The following is a 22,953-nucleotide window of genomic DNA, read 5'->3' as shown; positions in this document are numbered from 1 at the left end:
AATTTTTATTATTCTACTCAGTTGTAACATTTTCGCGAAATAATAATCGTACGATAGATCTCTAACTCATATTTATATCAGCGATGATTTTCTTCGATAATGCCAAATCAAAATCCGAATCTGGGTCACGTTTTGCGTGCGCATTAAGCATCGTCGATAATTATATTTTTTCGCCGTGGCCATAAAAGACGTCGAGTCGGACCGACGCCCGAAAGATCGACCCGCCGCGATCATTCCGATAGCGTACTTAGATTCAACGACTGACGCGGGATCGATTGCGAGACGAGTATGTAGATGGAGACCGACGTAACGTTGTTACGTCTCGCGAAGATCGGAATTCGTTAAAATACGTAGAAACAAACAAGCGTAAGAGGCAATAGAGAGTAGGTATAGGTAAGTAGGTAGGTAAAATACAGAGAGACGAGGGGAACGAAAAAGAAAAACTATGAGAAGGAGGAGAAGGAGAAAATGGTAGAGGACGAGAAGAATCTTTCTCTGGAGAAGAGCGAGAGAAAAAGACAGAGAGAAAGAGAGAGACGGGTAATGGCGCAACAAAGGACAATAATTGTTCCGCCGGGGACGACATGAACTTTTGCGCTGTAGGACAATGCTATCGCCGTCGGCTGTGTGATGCGCGACAAAACTTTGCCCGGTTTTACACGAGGATCGGCTGGTCCTCGGCGCGAGCGAGATCCCCCTCCTTGTCCGCCCTTGTGCTACACTAAACTGCCCTCTCGCGCGGTGCGCCTTCCTTCATTTGAGACGGTGGCCGATGTTGGCGAGAGGCTCCGCTTCCGAGAATGCATCTACATCTCAAGAAACCGGCCGAATTTTTATACCGCTAGACGACCCGAGAACAAAACGTCTGCTTTCCTGCCAATTATCGGAAACGAGGTGCGGAGGCGGAGAATGGCTGGCGGCAAGACAAACAGTCCGAGAAAGAGAGAAAGAAAAAATGCAAAAGATAGAAAAAAACGAGTGTTCTCTCGTGGGAGCGTATAGGGATTTATCGCGTCAACAACAGAGGATTGGAAGAAAAAAAAAAAAAAAGACAGCGGACCGATTGGCGAGGGTGTCGGAGAAGTTTCAGAACGGAAGTGGCGGCCGCGATTATCGAACACCTTTAAGCGGATTTGAGGATTCTCACCGCGGGAGAGTCCGTTTACGGCACCCGACGTCGGCGTCGTCCTCGTTGCGGGTAAAGCCGCGAATTCAGCGGCGTCGAATCCCCCGTCTTTGAAGACGAGGACGAGGTTGACACGGCTACCGCATCCCCCTTCGTTACCCGGCAAAGTAATAATCCGCCGTCCGTTGGAAATTTCTACCCAAGAATCTCGACCGGGTATTCGACTTTTGCAGTGACGACGACGACGACGACGACGACGACGACGACGACCTGATAATTTCTTGCATTTATGTGTATACGTTGCCAAGGAGGGGGAGAGGGTTCGGTTAGTTGTCGCAGGAATCTAAAAGGAATTCTTCAAAGGTGAAAGGGTGGGGTTTGCGCGTCGAGAAATGCTGATTAAATCCTCTTTGATGCGGCCGACCGTATTAAATAGTTGCAGATGGACATTATCCGCGACTTTTTATCCAATGTACTCGCGTAAACGAGGAAACGCGAGTTTCCGCCAACGGAAAAGCGGCCGAGTATAACGAATAATCTTCCGGTATTGAGGCAAATTTCTTCCTCGCTCTTACATGATCGTTAAAGCGTGCGAAAATCGTAAAAATTCTAGTTATCATAAATACACAAAGATACTACACTATGAAACATATTAAAAATTCATTGCTCAGAGAGATAACATCGAGTAATGACTTTCAAATTTTTTCCTGCTAATAATGTTTATAATTTTTAACATTAATTTAATATTACTATTCAGTTTCATATGCGTTAAGTTACGGTAGAAGACTCGGGATTGTATGTATAATGATATATTTATTAAATGTTGTTCGTATCTTATTATTTATTTAATGTTATTCGTATCTTTCTTATTTTCATTTCAGTCGCCGAAATTTAATCGCGAATTAGTCAGTATATAAGTGCAAAATACTTACAGCAATATTAACAAAACTTATCATTTTAAAACAGATAAATATATTTCACGCTTTTACGAAATAATGCAGTCAAAATATATTGGAATTATATAAACGCATAAGTATTACGTGTATTATAATCCTTTCTATTCTCAAAATTAATAGTACAGCGAGAAATTAATACTTTAAACATATACAATGATATAATTATATAACCTATTTTATACCTGAATATAATATATTAATCTCTAGAGAAACTTTCATTTTTTCCACAAACTTTTTTGTTATCATCATTTATCCGATTCACGCGCCTGTGTTAATTTTGATTTATAGATATAAAAGAAATGAAAAGATATCCTCACATTTAATCGATATACAGATAATTACATAACAAAATTGGCCGCATATAATTATGTAAAAAACTCTAATAAAAGTAAACGAAAGACTCCCGTCACCCGACAATAATATTTTGAAAAAAACAAAAAGAGAAAAGAATAAATTCTATACGCGCTATAAGAATATGGAATTATTCCACACGGTTATTCTCCATGAGAGAGTCGAGATCTCAAGGACATCGAATACCCGGCCTTTTGTCAGGAGAGAAAAAAAAAGGGGGGGGGGAAACCCGAGATGCGAAAAATGGCGGACGAGATGCAAATATATTCGCTTCACGGCAAAGTCAACTGGGCGAAAGTGTGCAGAAGGTCAGGCTCCGTCAGCGACAGGTGATCACGTACATACATATACGCACAAAGATGGAATTCAAGGTGGAGGTGAATTACCTGGTCGGGATTTAAGGCTAGGTCACCACCTTCCCGAGTGACCCTGACTCGTCGAGCCTTCCTCTCCTCCCGCCAAGTATCGTCCCGCCGACATTCGTATCCTTGATCGATGCGACGCGCGCGCGTGTTACCCGAAATATCTGCGGTTCGACGATCGATCACGCGCGGCCCCACAGGCGGCTCGATTACGACTCACGCGAACTTCACGCATGCCGAAAGTATAAGAACAAGAACACATTTAAAGATGTATGTGTCACGTGTCAAAACATTGACAAAAACATGAAAATGCGTAGACTGTTGTCTTTCTCTCTTTTTACAATTTACTCGGTTTTTTTTTGTCTCTTGTAGGTGATTTCAGGGGATATTCACGATCAAAAGTTTTTGTGATAAATTAGGAAAAATATTAACTACAACTATTTTCTTTTACGGAAATATCAAAAACTACTATATTATTTTCTGATACTTTAATTCTTTTTATAATCCGGATTTATTAATTTTTTTAAGCATAAGAATCATGTTTTTTTTTTTTAATTTTAGCAGTTTTTTATTACTATTGTATGACTTAAACAAAATGATTTGTTGTCTTTTATATTATAGTCTACTTGCAATGAAAAAATTTTTGATCATAATTTCAATGTTATCTCCCATTGATAAATCGCGTTAATACTTCAATACTTGCGAGACAAATGTTTGTATAATTTTTTAATTTTTTCTGTATACTAAATTCTTTTTGAAATTATATCCACATTTTATGAAAGAACAAGAAATTAAAAATTACATGTGCAACATTCTTTTATTTCAATTAACAAAAATTGTCAAGTAAACGTTCCCCGAATACACATACTATTACGCATGTATAAGAAATTAAAGCAACACAAGCCGAGTTTTTTAACCGTGTTTTCGCAGCCGCAGGTGAATGTAAAAGAGGCGCGTCAGTTTTTACGACGGGAAATCGCAGCATTGTGATATAAAATAGCTTTTTCGAGACGAGAAAAAAAAACGGGACGATGCAACGGCAGATATACTGATACATATTCGCATGATGCAGAAACTCGACCGCGTTTCAATTTTATTAATTGCTTAAGTCTGCTTAGGTTCGGACGACCAATCTCCGCGGAGACTGCGTCCACATGCTGCTGGAGTTAACTTAATTACAGCCAATTAAGCGTCAATTAACTGAACGGCATCGCACGTTATACGCCAACGTCCGTCCGTTTTGTACGTACGCACGTGTCCGTCAGATTGACAAGACAACGCGATCTGCGGCCCGACAAACTCGAGAAATCGAATGCGATTTGCGCGCACAAAGGTTCTTCCTCTTGCGGAAACGGAAGCGTACGAATTAATGACCGCGACACGTGAGTTCTTTGAGAACTCCGCGGTACAAAAGAGTAGTCGACTTGCATGAAAAGCTGCTGCAGGTGCGAAAAATAAACGCGTCACGTACCGGAACAGTAATTACACGAAAAGAGAGACGCATAAAATATCAAGCGCGATGCGATAAAAAATTATTTGCCGATGAAAAGATGTTATTTTTTGCAAATTCGGCACAAAAATATCCTCCACACTCGCGACCAAATGCATTTATCTAGATATTATGAAATCTCATGAACAATAACGTGCTCGAAAATATTTTTTTTTTGTTTATAACATAATTAAATTAGATATTTATTTATTTGAAAATATTGCATTAATCATGTCAAGAGTCGGCAATCTTTTATTTTACATCAAATGTATCCGCCTAGCAGTGTCGATATCAGTTGTAGTGAGTTTGACTCGCGAGACGAGTCGCCGCAATAATTAATGATACTCGTCGAATCCTTCGCAAAAAGTTGATCGCTCAGACGAGAAGAGAATGCAGACTCTACATGTTCTTCCAGAAATAAAGTTGTCATCCGTGCCCGTTTCGTACGAGACGGCGCGTCTTGAATAATAATCGAAAAATAAAAATAGACGATATCACATGATATTACATCCCGTGCCAATTAGCTGAATTAAGAAAATTAACGAAATATACACAACGTTCATTAAGAGAACACTTCAAATAAATTACAGAGCAATAAAATACATGCAAAAAATAAGAATGCAATGAATTTACCGCCTCGATTTTGGATATATCGATTCGTACAATTGTAAATTTTAATCTAAATTTGAGATAAATAAAATAAATCGGAACTGTAATCCTGCGAGAAATCAAAAATGCAATCTTTGATGAATATAAACGTTTTCGAAGCAAAAAAAAAAAAGAAAAAAAAACATAAGTAACGAAAATCTGATCAAAAATAAAAAAATAAATATGTGAATATAAATAAACCGAATGTTCCCGAAATTGCGAAAATCCGCTTTACTTTGAGTATACATGCTCAAAGAGTATACCGTAAAAATCATAAATATTTTTGACATGAAACGCGAATGCTGTAGAATAATATATCACCGTATTGAATCAAAAAAGCTATCATGTATGTATTTAAATAAAAAAAAATATATATATATAAATAATATATATAACGCAGAGAAACGATTTAGCAAAATATTTTACATTAATGCTCGTATATCACATGTAATATCATGTACAAATAAAACGCAATATTGCTGCACAATCTAAATCCATATTCTAAATTTATCCTAAATATTCTACGAATCATATGTCTCCAGCACGACGTGGGAATGTCAAATTATCAAACATGTGTAGTCGCAATTCGCTTAAACTTAATTCCTGTAGTCTTTGTGACTCATACTCGTTACTTCATTTTTTCGCGTTCGCCCAGCCTCTCATGTCAGATCTCTCATTTGGAAAGAAGAAAACATTCCCGAGGAACAGGACAGGAAAGCAAACATTTTTCCTTATTAATTTCAGCCATTATATGCGACAATGTCGCGCGATTAATACTACCGTGGAACCAATTAAGCGGACCTGAACCAACGTAACGCGTTGTCGCTTTTATATCGATCTTTTTTACAGGCAACATGCCCACCGCTCGATTTCGTGCCGCTTGACCACGTGCCGATTAATGAGGCGCGACCGGGATAGAAACCGGAAAGAATCGACGATCTGGTTTTCGGAAACGGGAGAGAGCAAAAGAAGAAAGGTTATAGCGAGGAGAAGAAAAGAAAAGTGCATGATAGAAAAAGCGACGAAAGTATGTGTCACTATAAAAGCTAACCAACGACGCTAAAAGCGCCACGCGGTCGCGTGAATAATAATCCGTGATTAATAGAATGCTAAGCCAGCAGCATGGCGCGCCCGCCGCATGAATGGCCGTAGTACTATTAAGCGGCGGTGGCTATATTACACCTATGGCGATACGAGCGAGAGTGTGAAACACGGTTGTATTCGGGCACGAGGCTAATTTTGTCGGCGCGACGAGATGCAAAGGTGCACGGCCAACGTTATCCGAGGCGTCATCGTAGCGTGAGTTCGCACGTGGATCTCCCGATACTCTCGATATATAAATAATAGATTCATTTAACATGAGACGAATAATGCCAAATTATTATTATTATAAGTAATCGCAGAGCAATTAACCTTTTATGCTACGATATGACACCGAGACGTAGTGTTTTTTGACTACATATATAAATTATTAAATAAATGTACCTCTTGGTAAATTGATCATATCTTTTTTTTTTAATTTTTTTCCCTTAAAATAATGATCTATTTAGCGGTGTTACTCATCCAATGAGAAAATATTAATGTCTAATATTTTAAAAAAATTAAATAAATTCAAGTTCCAACGACAATGTACGTATCATGATACGTAATGCTTCATCATTTTCGCACTTGAGATGTAATGTAAGGCAGCAATCACTAAAATGATATTTTGGGAAAATTGAATATCGGGAGAACGTTATGTTATCTATGCGGCGGGTGTAACACCTAAGCTGCCCAATGAGCCGAATACCGCGGTGTCTCGTCAGGATTACGGCGCGAGGCGCGGATTCAGAGGGAACCAAGAACGTAATTTCGGAGGTAGCCGTGACCGCGGTCATCGGTTGGCGGTTCGCCTACGTAATACGTACTACGTATAAGTGGTAGGTAGAGGTATGCGCAAACGGCAAACAAGAAGTAGCTACCGGCTGCTTCCACAGGTGGTCGGGTCACGAACTGACCCCACTCCTCCTCTCGGCCTACCTCCCCTCCCTGTCTTCTCTCTCTCTCTCTCTCCCTTACTTTATCCATCTTTTTTTCTCTCTCCTATTTCTTTTCTTTCTATCTATCGCGTCTTTGTGGTTTCTTGGACAGCAGTCTCTCTTTTTCCCGATTGCTTCTTCTATTGCTATTTCTTTCTCACGTTCTTGTCTCAACGTTTTTCATTCTACTCTTCTCTTTGTTCTTTTCTCATTCCTTCTCTCTTATCCTTTCTCTTATCTATTTTTCTCTTTGTCTCAAGCTCACTCGACTACTGCTTGACCCATGGCATGTTAGGTTAGGTGTGTGGGTACGTAGTAGGTCGAGTGAGCCATCGAAGGAAGGAGAAGATGACGCCATGACTACCTCGTATTCGAGTATTCGTAACGCTGACGTACCGTAAAGTCTTCCTAACATTTCGACTGGTTTTCAGTTTCTATTAAGCTACAAATTAAGCAAGCTCTAATTTCCTATCTTTCTTAGAAAGTACGCTTAAAAGCATTTGCAAAGCAGCAGTTGCCAAACGTCACGAAACATCATATGTTATGTGTCACTAATATATTTTTAGATGGAAATTTATAAGAGAAGAGAAACGTGGAAAAATATTTCATCGAAAAAGACATCAATTATAAAGTTTAAATTGCAATAACATTCTTTATATTATTCTTTCTATAACATATTATATTTAATCATTTATTTAAAATATATAAAAAAAAACACATGTACATTTTTCAGTAGATATCTCCTCAGACATGATAACTCTATTCTGGAAAAAAAAAACGTCGGTCTATCATAGTTTTCGCACGACCCAATTTCGGTTATCTATTAGATAAAAGTTATCTCCGTACAATGCATTGCCTCTGTGAGTTAGCCGCGTTTAGTATTTATGATCGTGAAATAGCCACGAGGCTGTATCGCGTCGGAACGAGTTGCGTACACGTGAAGTGGTCTAGCAAACTTCACGAGGAAGTCAAGGCCGTGTTATGTCGAAGCCTCAAATATATATTCTGTATCGCATTAGAAGATGTAAGAGCGATTCGTCAAAGATCATCCGATATATTTGATAAAATATGCAACGGAAAAATTGTTCGAAAAATATTCTTGCTAAATTTATAAAAAAATATTTATTTTATTTTAAATCAAATTTCATTATATCAATTTAACATTGCAATAATTATTTTCGCATATTTCGATTTTCGAATCGCTTTTATGACATATGAATGCAACCCCGTAGAATTTTAAAAATAACACTCTTATAAAAGCTGTCTTCGTATTAAAAAAACTGCTGTAATATTTATATTTCAATATAATATTCTCTATAATAATTCTATATCATTGTATAATATGCAAAGTGTTTCAGATTTCACGTTACATTACATTTATATAGCTAAAATTTAACCTAAAAAGATGATGACTGCTATTTTCAAAATACATATTAATAGTTTTAGAATTTCATCAGAAGAAAAAATTAAATATATTTTAGTCCCCAAAAAATTTAATTTAATATTTAATTATCAAAATAATTAATATTAGCAAATTATGACAAACGAATCTTTTCATCGATTCATTGCTGAAATGAGAAAGAAAAATTTCAAATAATTTTCGAATATATGTATCAAATATATGTAATAATGTCAATACTACAATATTTAATAAAATTAGTCCATGAGTAAAAGATGTATAGAAAATAAATTTAAGCGACCTATCCGTTGAACTTTAAAGTTGATAATAAAAGATTAGAGATGCAAATGTATAATTTTGTCATATATTCACATGTTCGTCTCTGAATAATTAATTAAACAAGAAATACTTGACAAATATTAGCGTAAAATGAAATAATCAGAAGAGAGGAAGTATTTTATTAGGATGCGTCCCCGCAAAAAAAAGGCAACGCGGAAAGTACATTCGCGGATTATCAATCCGTGGTTGTTTATTCAATTCCATCAACGGCGGTGCGTTTGCACCGCCGATGTCCACGGAAAATTGTTTCCGACCGGTCGGCGCGCGCGCGCATCCGGATTCCAAAGTCCGCAGCAAGAGAGAACCGGGTTGCGCCGCTCGGTTGCTCGGTTGCCTTCAGTCGTAGGATGCTGAAGGCACTGCGGTTGCCATGGCGACCCACCACCACCACAGCCCGATGTAATTATTTGAAAAACGCCCGCCGCAACCCCATCCTGCCGCCCACCACCCCCCGAAGGGGGGTTACCGAGTACAGAGTGATGCAAAAGTTGTAGGGTGTGGACTTTTGCATCGATGTGTCGAGATATGATCAATGCCATTCTTTCTATGATCGAGCTAGCACGAGAAGGCACATCGAGATACGAAAAGATTTCCGACTAAGAGGGACATTTCTGTCAAGCCGTGATAATTTGCGAGCAAGCTTATCAATGTTCGTTGGAACGCATTTCAAGAGTAACTGGCGCAATCGCGACGTAAGAATTTTTTTTATCGCACAAAGCAGCATCGGGCGACTTCCGGATTTTGTCGCGGACTGTACAATAAATATGCGGGCTTCCGCTTCGTAAATTGGTTCGCTCGAAATAATTAAATGCGAAATTTCCCGCCGCTTTTTGAGATAGCGAAATTTTATTCGCAAATTTTTTGCGATCTCCGCGAAAGATCCGTCGAGAGTAGCGACTATTTTCGAGCGAAAATTCAACTCGCGGGGATTCGGCCGCGAGATCCACAATGTGGCAATCCGTAAATCCGCGTATCACGCCCGTATTGGATTCTGAATTTTTCGGCCAACTTTCCTGACGATCGGTTCAGCGGTTTAACTGCGGCGTATGCACGCACATACGCTCGTACGTTTCGGATTCTGGCCTTTTCCGGTAGATATGTGATTGGAATGTGACGAACTGAATCCACTCGACGATTATTACACAACTTGCCGTTCTTCGATTTAGCAATTTTAACGTTCATAATATATATATATGTATACGCGAATATATAATATACGAATACCGTATATTATATATAAATTCGTTACATCTCTAATTAATGGTAATGGTATTAAAACGATTGTTATATATCTACCCGTACGCAATTACAATTACCGCTCACGCAGCATACGGAATTTAATGATTTAACAGTCTGCATTTTCTTTGAATTTTTATCTGTCTACTGAAAAAAGTTTTATTTTTTTTAAATATCCTGTTTTACTTTCTTGCGTCAAAGATTGTCGAAGCAATCTTTAAACGTATAGTTTAAAAATAAAAAATTCGACACATTCGAGACGTAAAAGAGATATATTATTAACGTATTAGAAATTTTTGTATCCCGAAAATGACCAGCTTTTTCAAATCGTCAAATATTGAATTGTCGAGGGAAAATTCGTAGATAAATAAAAAGTGCGTGGAAAACATACATAGAACGGTAAACACTTGTTATAATAATGATGATAAAAAATTGTTTCTTGAAAAAAAAGATACGAGAAATAAAATATTCTTACAACTTTCTTCAAAGCTGCAATAGCAAAAGAAAATGTCTTTTAAAGATGACGCTAAATTGCTAAATAACTATCTCCAATTAAAAGACGAGTCGACTTCTGAGTCGGAATGTACCCATAACCCTTTGCCACCTCTCCACCCTCGCGTCTACGTATCTGAATGCTCAAGGGTGTACATAACACGGTGGAGTCGGAGTGTGGGTCAAAAATCGCGCAAAGCGCGCAGGAGCTTGAACTTCCTGTACCGAGGTGGTACTCTCACCCACGCTTGGCCACCTCGTCAAGCACCACGTAGGACGACGAGTATAGGTGCGACCTGCTAAAAATTATAATTAGAATTATGCGTCCTCGGCCCGCGTCGTCGCACAACCCTCTTGCTCAGCGAAAAGGACCGTGACCCCGCTTTATTTATATACCCCGACTTTCCAAGACGCGTTATTGTTGCATGAGAAGAGAAAAATATGTCCTCGATTAAACTCAACTCGATCCTTTAAATAATATTGATACAAATACATTTTTAATCTAATGTTGAAAATTTTCTATCAACATTTCGGCAAATTATAAGACGTAGAAAAAGATTTCAAATATTGGTAAAGATTCGTAAAATGATAGTTTGCCATAATTTTCTCGTCTACAAATTACATTTATTAATTGTTATCAATTGAAAAATTTCAAAAATAACTCTTTGTGTATAAATAATAGGTAAAAATATAATTGAAATAATCGAGGAGCAACACACATCAAAGTATCGAATGAATCGATCGACAATCAGAAAATATGTTTTCCCGCATATTTCGCGATCTATGTATCTTGAGGAAGACTATGTCGATCCAGGGCGGAGAAAGGAACGGAGAAGGTGAATCGAGAAGATGAAGGGGAAGGAGAGACGCAAGACGGAGAGAGAGAGAGAGAGAGAGGTCTGTGGCGATGCTCACTTGTTGCTCGCTCGACTAATTGCCAAGTAATTGGCCCCGTACCCCCGCTCGTATAAAGTTTGCTTCATTGTCTTTAATAACGCCGTGACCTGCGCTAATGGCTCACGTCGCATTCGTCGGAAAAGGGAGACCTACGGGCACTCGATGAACAGAATAAGAGAGCCTCGCAGATCGGAGATACTCGAAGAATTGAAAAACCGATGAAACGCGCGTAACAATTCGTTAAGCGCTATTCATAAATATATATAACGTTAGTCCAAAAGTTATACGAAAGCTGCGTGTAGGAGATGCGTGCGAGCTTCCACGTTCAAACTTTTCGAATCACGAAGGAAACGCGTTTGTCATTGTCGTTTATCCCCATCTGTTTTCTTTCTCCCTTGAGATCATCCCCTCGACCGATCTGGCACGCAATTAACGCAAACACCGTATTCGCGTCATATCAAAAGCCGTTAGGATAGTTTCTTCACATCCGTTTCTTCATATCCGTTTTTTTTCTATATAATCCACATAGATGAAGAAAATATGAAATCTTTTTATGTAAAAATAAAAATCCTTGTCGTAAGTCTTTGTCAAACAAACACATTTTTCCTATCAAAATATTGAATCAACGTTTTTGTCCACACTTCAAAATATTAAAACTTGCTTTTCTCGAATTGAGTGATATAATCAGTCACTAATTAAAAAACTTGGTCAATTCCTCGTTATTTTTTTCATTTTTTTACACGATTGTATTTCTAAATTCGTCGATTTCAAACTCATCAATAAGTATATAAGTATATCTTGTTGTAAAAAAAGTAAAACAAAAATGGCGTAAAAATTATGACTCGTTATATTCACGGATTCGAGAACGATGCATACTACTTGTCACGCGCCAGCGACTTCAATATACAATTGCCAATTAAAAAGAAAATCTTTAAAAATAAAAATTGCCAAAAATAAATTTAAAGATATAAAGACAACAATTAGCACACATATTGTAAAGATATTGCACCGAAAAACCTTTTCACGTGAAAATTTTCAATCATCTCAATCTTTCTTAATACGATAACGAATTAATAATGAGTAGTAAAATGTTTAAAAAAATACCTATTGCATGCATTCTTGGTATTAGATTGCAGTCACCTACAATCTGTGCTACATATTTCCGATTATCAGATAGAATGGGGAAATTTTTAAACAAACGAGTAATTTCTCGTGAAAAGCGCGGCAATTAAAACGGGTAGCCAGCATTTTTTCAGAATTGCCGGAACAAATCGCGCTAGAAAATTATAGTGGAAGGAGAGTGCATATTACCTAGATATATTAATAATTTATAATTATATCATTAGGTTCTCATTATTATTTAGTAAATGTCTATTATTATCATTAGTTGCTCTGCTCATATCCACGCTGTCATGTGCCCCTTATCGATGATAATTAAGTTCATGAAAAATAATTTTTAATTAATAGCTAAAAAAAGTTCTCATCGTACGAATATCTAACGAGGTACACGTGTCCCGCAGTGAGATACCTTGATGTACCGCGTGCGTCGCATGTGCGGAAGTAAGAAACTGGGCGCAGCATCCGCACGCTCCAGGAACCAGGGGCCAATCCGTGCGTGACCAGATGTCTGATTGTGCGCGGAATCGCGCGGAGTGTGACTCATGCCTCGACCGATATAAGGGGGCAATAAACGTTGAAGGATCTATGACATGCACATGGCTACCTATCGGCGTACTATTTATTGCATAGATATCGCGATGCAACTGATCATAGTATTCATATTGTAATTCCTTAAAATTAATCGTAAAATCTTTCTTCGAAGTGAAAAAGCCAGATTTTTTTATACAAAATCGTAATTACATAATATAAAGATTTGATTAAAAATTCACATGAAATTTGAAATGATAAAGAAAGCTAAGGATATAATCGATATCGTTAATAATTACGGATATTTTAATGATTTAAAGCACGCATTAAATTTGTCGTGTTTTTTTTTAAAAAAACAAGATAAATTTTCAAAACGCGAAATCCGAACTATTTCATTTCTCAATCATCGCAAAATTCTTGTTATTATACATATATATAAACTAAGAAACTATAGATTTTTATCATAATAGTGGTAGTAAAATAAAAAAATTGGCAACCTTAAATTGAAAGAAATATGTTTCTCTCAGTACTTTTACTGCACTCTATTTCATAAGAAAAAAATATTACTGTACAGTAAAATAAAAAAGGTACTCAATTATGTATCTATCTCTTAACTGCTTATTTACGATTTCATTCCTCAGAAAGTAAAGTGCTTGACCTATGTAAATATGTCATTGAACGAAACTGGCAGCTTTGAACAGATGTTTATTACAGCTTTGAGAATAAAATCAAAACTTCGCTCTATCGCGAAATACAACGTTCCTCAAAGTACAATAAATTGAAACGCGTTTTTGAAAATTGCTACAGATCTCGACGAGAGCCGCAAATTTTGCGCGCCGAAATTTCCACGATAAATCGTAACCATGTAAACGCGACAAAGCGGTCGCGCGACAAACCGACATTTTTCCAATTCCTGTAAATAAAGCTTTCTAACCAACAGAAAGAAATCCTGTGCTTTCCCATTACAAACGTTCGCCTCTAAACTCGACGAGCTCACTGTTCAATGAGCACTATGCACCATGTTTCAAATTAAGAGATTCGTTCATATATATTCATGTATATATACAAGCAGACGAAAAGAACGTTTAGAAAGGATATGGGAAACAAGATAGGGATGACGGGGAGAGAGCAGGGCAGTAGACAGAGAAAACGAGGGAGACGGAGAATTTCAGCGACGCGCCGGCTAGACGGCATCGTAAACTCTGGCGAAGAACTTTTGAATTTTAGTAAGAGGCGCTCCTCTCCTTTTCCTCTCTCCCTCACCCTCCGATTCCGACCGGTGCCACTTGCCCCCCCCCCTCTCTCTCTCTCTCTCGCGTTCTTTTGCTCTTTTGCCTTTAGTCCTATAAATTAAGATTCCTCCCATTCCTCACCCTTTGCAACTGTGCTACCTACGCTCGTACACTAGCGCCGATATTAGGGGAATACCGAGTGGAGTTTCTATATCCATGGAGTATCCACTTCGCTGAGTTCCTCATCGGGGTTGGCAGAGGCCGCCAGGGGTAACAAAAAAAAAAAAAGAAAAAAAAAGAGAGAAAAAGAAGGTGATCCCGAAGGGGTTCGTGTCTTCCCCCGAGTGACGATATAATGCACGCGGGTGCAAGGACTCAATAATTTATCGTTAACACGGAGCACCGATGTTTCGGATAAATGTCAATCTTGTACGAAAAAGAAATGCGGTACGATATCGATTAAATAGATTATAGACGCAAAATTGCTTTTAAATCGAAGATTAACAGTTTCATAAATAAAAAAAACGCCGAGACGTATCAACATGATGCTCAATGAGCAATTAATTTTCGCGCTAAATAAATAATCAGAATCCTATTAAGATGTTGCTATTGTTGGCTCGATGTCGTCGAATCGCGCAAATGATTTGAGAATCCAAAGTAACAAAACAAGAAAGCAAAACATATATACACACACAAGACATCTAGGTTTATTATTTATAATTTCCCGTCGGGACGAATTTATCTCGCAACAGTGTTTCGAGGAGTTGGAAACTCCGGGAAGTAGTCCATGACTGTTGTTACGGAGCTACGTTCGAGGAAAGGAACCTAGTTTTTTCGTCATTGCTGAACGCGCACTTAGCATAGAAATGTCCTTCCGGGTCATAGGTATTCAGATTTTCTATCTCTGGCACTCAACCTCTCTCTCCTTCGGGATACGCCAAGGGTGCTGTCTGTAGAGGGTGGCTCGAAAAGAACGGTGGAGCCAGGATGCGCGAAGCAGAGGGGAAGGTGAGCGGAACGCCGGGAGAAAGCAGAAAGGGGGGCGAGAGGGGTAAAGGAAAGGAAGGCAGCAGCCATAAAGAGGGAAAGAGAGAGAGAGAGAGAGTGAGTGAGGGGTAGAAAGGGGAAGAAGGAAGGGGGGAGAAAGGGATAATTCCACAGCTAAATATCGGTAAAAATCAATACTATCTCTTTTCCTCGACGCACTGCCGTCGCAGCTAATAATGCACGCAGAGAACGCGAATCCAAAGAACAATCAATAAATCATTTCTCAACGATTTCTATGCATCGATCGCGAGCTACGCGCGCTCTTATCGCGAGAATTCCCTCATGCGAAATGCATTTCACGATAACGTCCTACGTAGTCGGCGAAAACATTTGTCATCGGCGAAATTATGGAGGTAGAAATTTGCATTGCCATTGCAAAATGAGACATTTCGCTAGATGCGTGCATGCGCGATGTTAATAATATATATATTTTGTTTAAAAAAAAAAAAAAGTATCTTTGTCCTTTTTGCAATTACATTAAAAAGATTGGACTCGTAATTAAAATACTATACGTGAAATACTATACGTTGTTTAAACAATTCTAGAAATATAAAAGATAATCTTTATCAACTTTCTCTGTAACGCGACAGTTTGGGAGGCGGGAGTGATTTCAATGCAGCGGAGGAAGTTGGTCGTAAGCGGACGAATACAAATACGAATACAGTACAAACAAGTTGCTACCAAGGTAGCAAGGAAATACCCGCGTAAGAAGGGCGAGATATTCGAGCCAGGGGAAACAAGTTGCAGCTCGAGAAAATTATCAACCATAAATTCAAGGCAGATCGAGACAGTGCCTGATACATGGCGCCTCGTTGCCATTTCCAAGTGCAATGCAACTTATATGCATTTTCTATGCGGTTGTATATCTGCGATGTTATAATATATTTAATATTAATAACAGTAGTATTAAAAACCATCACCCATCCGCCATGTCATTTTTAACAATGCATTAAAAATTGTACTAAAATCTAAATTATTTTATAATATAAACAAGTGCGTTGATAAAATATGAATATCTTATTAATTTGTTAAATGTTATTCTTTAGTTTCGTCATTATTCTTAGTTTTATCTTGTATAGCGATATAGCCAAATAAAAAATGTTCATTCTCGCAAACATATTGATATATATGTATTAAATTTATTAAATATTTTCTTGATATATTTGATACTGTCCCCATACAATATTTAATTTATCTTGCTGAAGGGATCCATTTCAAACCGCAGTTTGCCTAAAACCTTATACTAAAATATCAAAGAGCACTAATAGAAGTCCATCAACGAGCTATTTCCACGTAAATTTCTCGAAAAAATATTATCTATTTTGCGAAATGAATCTGTCTCTCTCTCTCTCTCTCTCTCTCTCTCTCTCTCTCTCTTTCTCTAGTCGTAAATTATATTTTTTTTAGTGTTGGGAATATTTACATATCGCAGCAACGACTGAATGATATGAAACGAAGCGGCTGGTGTCTCTCACTGCATTTTCCGAAAGATATCAAGAGAAAGAGAGAGAAAGGGATCGCTTTACAGAGCACTTGGAATTTTTGCGCATCGTTTTGTGAAATGCGGCGAAAGTAACGGCGTGGAACCGCAGGCTCGACCACGACCTGAGACAAACGGTAACGAAACGCGCGCCTGCCGCCACCGCCGCCGGAGATCCCCGCGATGTTTCGAGGTATCCCTTTGCACGCGAAAGTGTAAACGGCGGTGGCGGATGCATGAGCGAGAGTTGCCTCGGCCCGAGACCTGAGGGTCCGCGACCGACCGACCGACCGACCAACCGACCAACCAACCAACCAACCAACTCCTCCTGCCGTCGCGCTAGTCCTTTCTGTCTTTCCCTCTCTCTGTTTCTATCACTAAAGGAAGAGTAAAAAAAAAAGAAGGGAACCTAAGTGGTTCTCAATAAGTATCTTGTAGAAAAATAACCTTTCTCCTATTCTCTACCTGATATCGAGAATTTTTGGTAAAAATATTGTGATACATCTTCAATTTATTTTATATAATTTTATTATGCTTCATATGTAATTAATATAATTATAATTATAATTAGACAGAAATTCGATAATAAAATAAAAATTATCTAAAATATCTTGGAATAAATCTATCGATTTGTTATATTATTATATTGTACAATATCATTATACAAAAGTGACTAGTATTATGATAACTTTTAGTAATATTACATGTTCTGTGATTTTCTCTTCATTTTGTTCTATATTAAAAAAGTACGAAGAACAATTGTAATATAATATCATCGCATAATTATGATAAGAATTCCTCTCTTTCGCGATAATATTATTCGGGAGCACAATAAAGGATATATAATTTTCTTCTCATTCTCCCTCTCTCTCTCTCTCTCTCTCTCTCTCTCTCTCTCTCTCTCTACACGTTATAGAGAAAAAAGACACAACGAGGCGGAAAAAGCGAACGTTTTCGCGAGATTCGTGAAATTGCTGTAACTTTTGTGCTACCTTTAACACGCTCTAACTATCGATCCGAGCGTCACGTCACGACAATCGAGAGTCTTTCGTCCGCCGTGCATCTCGTTTCTCTGAAGGAATCAACAAAAGAACGGCATTCGAGCGTGCTAAAAGGCGAACAGCGTACAACGGAGAATGACAAATAATTTGCAGACAGCAGTGCGGAGAGATATCGTGAAAAATTAAAACACTGGAAATATGAGAACCTCCGTTCACTCTTTTCCCCTCTCTTCCTCCCCCTCTCCCCCTCCGTCCGCCTCCTTCATACCCCGACCCACCCTCCGTAACACGGGGTGGCTAGGAGGGTTTAGGGTAAAAGGGGGGGGGGGGAGAGTAGGGAAGGGGAAGGGAAGGGAGGTAGGTCGCGTACAACACTGTACAAAAGTGCGCGTCACCTCGCGCTGTACAATCCATGCCAAAAGTTCACGAGATATTTATTTTATTTCATCCTCGGACAATGCGGCGGAGATACTTATAACGGGGTGGAGGGGGGGGGGGAGAAAAGGTGAAGAGACACACATTTTATCCCAGCTAATTTATCTTATTGCAATTTCTCCATTTCTCTTCAGCCAAGTGTATACGCTCTCTAGGACGGAAGAGAGAGAAGGAGGAGAGTGTTAACTTAAGTTGTGACAGGTGGACGATTATTCAACGTCCACGAAATTATATAGGGTTACCCTATAATTTATGTAAGTTAATTAAGAGTGGACAGGAATTAAAATTCATGTTAGCGAAATTGCATCGACTTTGTCGTTTCAGTTTCATAAATTCTTTGCAATAGCGCATCGCCGCACCATCATCTCGACTACTTTGTAATCTTCGCATATATCGCTAATTAGAATGATTAAAGGCAATCTATCGTGTCTCCGAGATGTGATGGAGCTGATTAATGACACGCGCGACTCCCATGCACCGCGAGGCTATAATAAATTCCATCTGGACGTGTGCCGATGTCGATTATGTTCCTAACGCATTAATTCTCACTCTTGGAAAACAATTCTGATAATTCAATATGTTATTATTATACGCTATTAAATCAATTTTGCATCGTTATCGTCATAAATTTAGACAACAATTATCGAATCGGAAAAATTATTTTAAAAAAAATTTTATTAATTAGCTTAACAAATTTAGCGTTTTTTCCTTTTATATTCAACGTCCGTTGAAAAGAAATCAATAATTTTCGTTGAAAAAATTGCGATCTTTATTCGATACCGAATGTAAGAGCGTTATTTATCTCGCAGCGCATAATAGCACCACTGGAATACGAGATATTAATTTTCATCAAGAGGTCGACCATTTCGAGTGCATTTTAATCCAGAAAGAACAAACGGCATTTGGCTCGTAATATTAATTTACTAAGGCCACGGGAAATGAATGCGTGCACCACCCACGTGACGCGCCTTCGCTAGCAAAACTTCCTTTTTAAGTTACGTTTATTCGCGGCTCACCTCGTTTCAACCCCCTCGGGAAAATAGAGGAGAGCTTATAGCATCGTTCGCTAATGATGTTGTTCTACTTCCCTCGCATTCTTCATCGACGTACCACCGAACACGATCCTTCAAAGTTGAGCTACATTTTCGGAGTGTGCCGATATCGAGTATCGTTATTGAATATATTAAAGCACGCATACGAATATATTCATAAAATGTCAAAGATTATAAAATACTATATATCAATGTAATATTTCGCGATAATTATACTCTTTTAAATATCAAGTCAATCTATTTTTTTAATTAGTAATAACGCAAAAATTCAGGTTTTTTCATTATTAAGTAAATATTAAGTTTCATCCCGCGAAACTTTAGATAGAATCAAAAAACAAAACTTTCATACACTTATATTTTTAAAATTTTATGCACGTTTTATCAACTTTCGATAATTTTCTTCATAATAAACGTTTCCAAATCCTCTTCAAAAATCGCTATTAAAATATAAAGATTTTTCAAAATATTACGTGACTCATTATTACTTCGAATGTACCGATATATACATATATAATAGATAAACAAGACGTTTCTTTCGTACCATATCTATCGACTATTTATGCTAAAAGTCGCGTTTCTTTGCGATATTCGCGTCTGTCCGCATGTTTGACGCAATCGGTTCGGCGGTTTGCTGGAATTTAGAATATCCCGCACACCGACGAGCAACACCGCGCGTCGCACCCACACCTTGCACGTGGACACGTGCGACGCGTACATGCACGCAAAGTACCGTATAAACGTACGTGTCGCGAGTGTTCGGTGGATATCACGAGTGAATCTACGTCGCGACCACACGTTTCCACACAACGTGAACGTGCCTAAAAATCGTCCCGGTTTACAGCACGGTATTAGCGGTGTACACGCATGTGTATATATATATATGTGTGTGCTGATATTAGAGTGGTAACGCATTTTTTTCACCGATCCATCTCGCATTCCGGTTACATCGTGCGCATCGTGGAAATTTCGAATAATACGTTCCGCCTCATTCGACTGATCGAACCGGGTCGCGTAACAGTCCCAGACGCTTGTTACAAAACTATTCGAAAAACTGGTTTCTGCCGTTCGAGCGAGCAACCCCGCGTACGTTTCCCTTGTATGCGTGCGCGCGCGCGAGCGCGTAGTCTCAGGCAGCCGCGGCGATTTGTGAACGAACGATTCGAAGTGCGTGATAAGTTAGTCGAGTATACGAGCGTTTGTCGCGTATCGGACGATGACGACGGCAACAACGACGACTCGTTGCAAACGATTAAGACGGATCCCGAAGTGAGGTAAAATGCAAGCGTGCTCGAGCAGGACTATCAGTAAGAATGCGGACCGACCGGAAAACGAATAATAAATAACCCAGCTACCTGTGGACCACGTTATCTAGGAATGTCAACACACAACGACAAAATACACGCTATTCTCCTGTCTCCTGCATGTCATTGTCGTGCTATTATTTTATCTTCACTTTATTATTATTTTTTTTAATTGAAAAAGAAACGACAGTGTATCTGTACGAAAAATAATTTTTATAATGAAAAATGCAAAGTTTTTACCAGACTTTTCGCAAAAATTGTATGTCGAATAAATTTAAATTTCTTCTTAACTATCATATTTTTCATTTATATGAGAATACATATCTTGTATGTATCAAAATTTAAGCATACAAATTAAGTAATCAGAAATTTATGTAAATTTGTAGATTAATAATCTTTTTCGCGCTTTTTACGCTTTAATTTTCTCTAGAATTTTAGAAGATTCTAGAGAAAAAAATTTGACATATAAAGAATATAGAAAATAAAGTATATATTTCAAAAAAATAATAACGAATCTATAATTTTCTAAAGATGTAAAAGTGATATATCGTTTATATAATATTGTTCTCGTGTTATTATAGTTCATGCTATTATTAAATGTTTAATAATATTTTCATTTTTTATAAATTATTATTTACGCAAAATCTATATATGTATATGATTTAGATATATGTAGAATAAATTTTTCCAGTAAATGTATCGCGGATGCAAAAGTGAACGTTTCCGTTGATTTACTATGATAAAATGTAAATTATAAAATTTAACGTTGATATTTCCTAAACAATTTGCATTCTCTAACCCAAAATTACTGTAAATCTAAATAATGGCAACTTTCACTGCGATTAATAATCATTAGTGTAACCACTATTGCGTGCAACTTTCTCTACAAATCGCGCTCCATTTCTCGGTGTATAAAATCTTTCTAAAGTTTTCTATATAATTAGAAAATATATCTTAATTGAAAATAATATATATAACGTTCGCGAATATTTATAATAAAGTTTATCCCATTTGCATTCGCGGTAGGAGCAATATTTGCACGTTATTGTTCTTGGGCGAACTTAATTGTTTGCTTCGATCTGGAAACGCGCGAGTCGCGCGATCATCAGTTGTCCAAACATAAACTACACATGCAAAGCAAAAGCGAGCAAGGACTCTATATCTCAATATCTATAAAACTGTTGATGTCTGCGTAGGAAAAGCGCAAACATCTTCTCTACAAACATTATGAACCGCAATATTACGCGTATTTGATCGTGACAATTATTTTATATACACGGATATCATTATAGAACAATTACTCACTTTGTGGATTGAAAACAAGCAACTTAATTGAAGTAAAACTCACCCTTGATCCAATCTGTCGACAGGTCCGCCAGGTCCCATTATCGCTGGATGTCCAGGACCCATGGGTCCCGCCATAGGGTGACCTCCCGGTCCGAATGGACTTCCAGGTGGAATGCCATACTGCGGTCCTCCAAACGGCTGGCCATGCGAGGGAAAGTGCGGATTGCCGGCACCTGGTGGTACAAACGGTGGTCCCGAGGAGCCGGGTCGACCGACGAATTGCGGCGGTCCTCCAGAAGGTGAACCGAACGGGCTAGGTCCGGGCCCGTTATACGGCGGGCCGGTGTTATTCGGAGGTGGCGGAAAACCGGTGGAATTAGGCGGAGGTCCAGGACCGGGCGTTGAGGAACCGCTTGGCGCGGGGGAAGCGGTATATTGCGGTGTCGCCGAACCAGGTGGTGGTCCTTGGTACGGCGGTGCACCAGCCGGACTACCGGCACTGCCGGGAAACGGACTTGGCCCTTGAAAGCCAGCATTACTGGATGGACCGCCTGTGCTGTTGTACGGACCCGAGCCAGGACCACCGCCCTGACCGACAGAATTAGGTGTAAAGGGCGATGCCTCTGAGCCGGGCGGCGGGCCCTTCCAGGAGGCTGGTGTACCCGGATCCTCCAGCGTGGTGGTGGCTGCCAATGGCGTATTCAGGCGGCTACAGCCTATAAAGAATAATACAGAGTCAGTGTAAATTATTGACATTGGAAATGCTAACTATTATATATTTTATATTGATTTATCGCAATATAACTTTAGTGATTCAATATAACAATAATAAAAAAATGCAAGATGCAAAAAAGAATAAAAAATTTTACTACGCATGATTCAAAAAAGATTTTCACAATATATTTAATCGCAGTATATATACTATGATTTATATGAAATGATTGCAATATATGTTAGCGATAGCATTGATGAATAAAAGTGAGTACTGTTTTAACATAAGAATATAAATAGTTAGATTATTTCATTTACGGTTCATGATGCATTGATGCTTGTAACAATTTATTTGTATTTTTATAACCAAAAAGATAATTAAAAGCAACTAGCACAAACTGTCACACCCATAAGCCTTGCGTACTACATAAAAATTGTTGTATTTCA

The 22,953-nt window shown here is 38.4% G+C and overlaps 1 protein-coding gene across 1 annotated transcript in view; it reads right to left on the bottom strand.

Annotated features, from left to right (window-relative positions):
* The window catches only part of LOC126850345 (proline-rich protein 2-like), a 62,418-nt gene that overhangs the window by 37,618 nt on the left and 1,847 nt on the right, over positions 1–22,953 (bottom strand). Inside the window, exon 2 of the mRNA XM_050593227.1 lies at positions 21,857–22,511. Coding sequence (XP_050449184.1) covers positions 21,857–22,511 — 655 coding nt within the window. The remainder of the gene's footprint in view (positions 1–21,856; positions 22,512–22,953) is intronic.

This window comes from Cataglyphis hispanica, chromosome 6, assembly GCF_021464435.1.
Source record: "Cataglyphis hispanica isolate Lineage 1 chromosome 6, ULB_Chis1_1.0, whole genome shotgun sequence".
NCBI lineage: Eukaryota > Metazoa > Arthropoda > Insecta > Hymenoptera > Formicidae > Cataglyphis > Cataglyphis hispanica.
The sequence above is the reverse complement of the archived record's forward strand: the minus strand, read 5'-3'. Positions and strand labels throughout refer to the sequence as shown.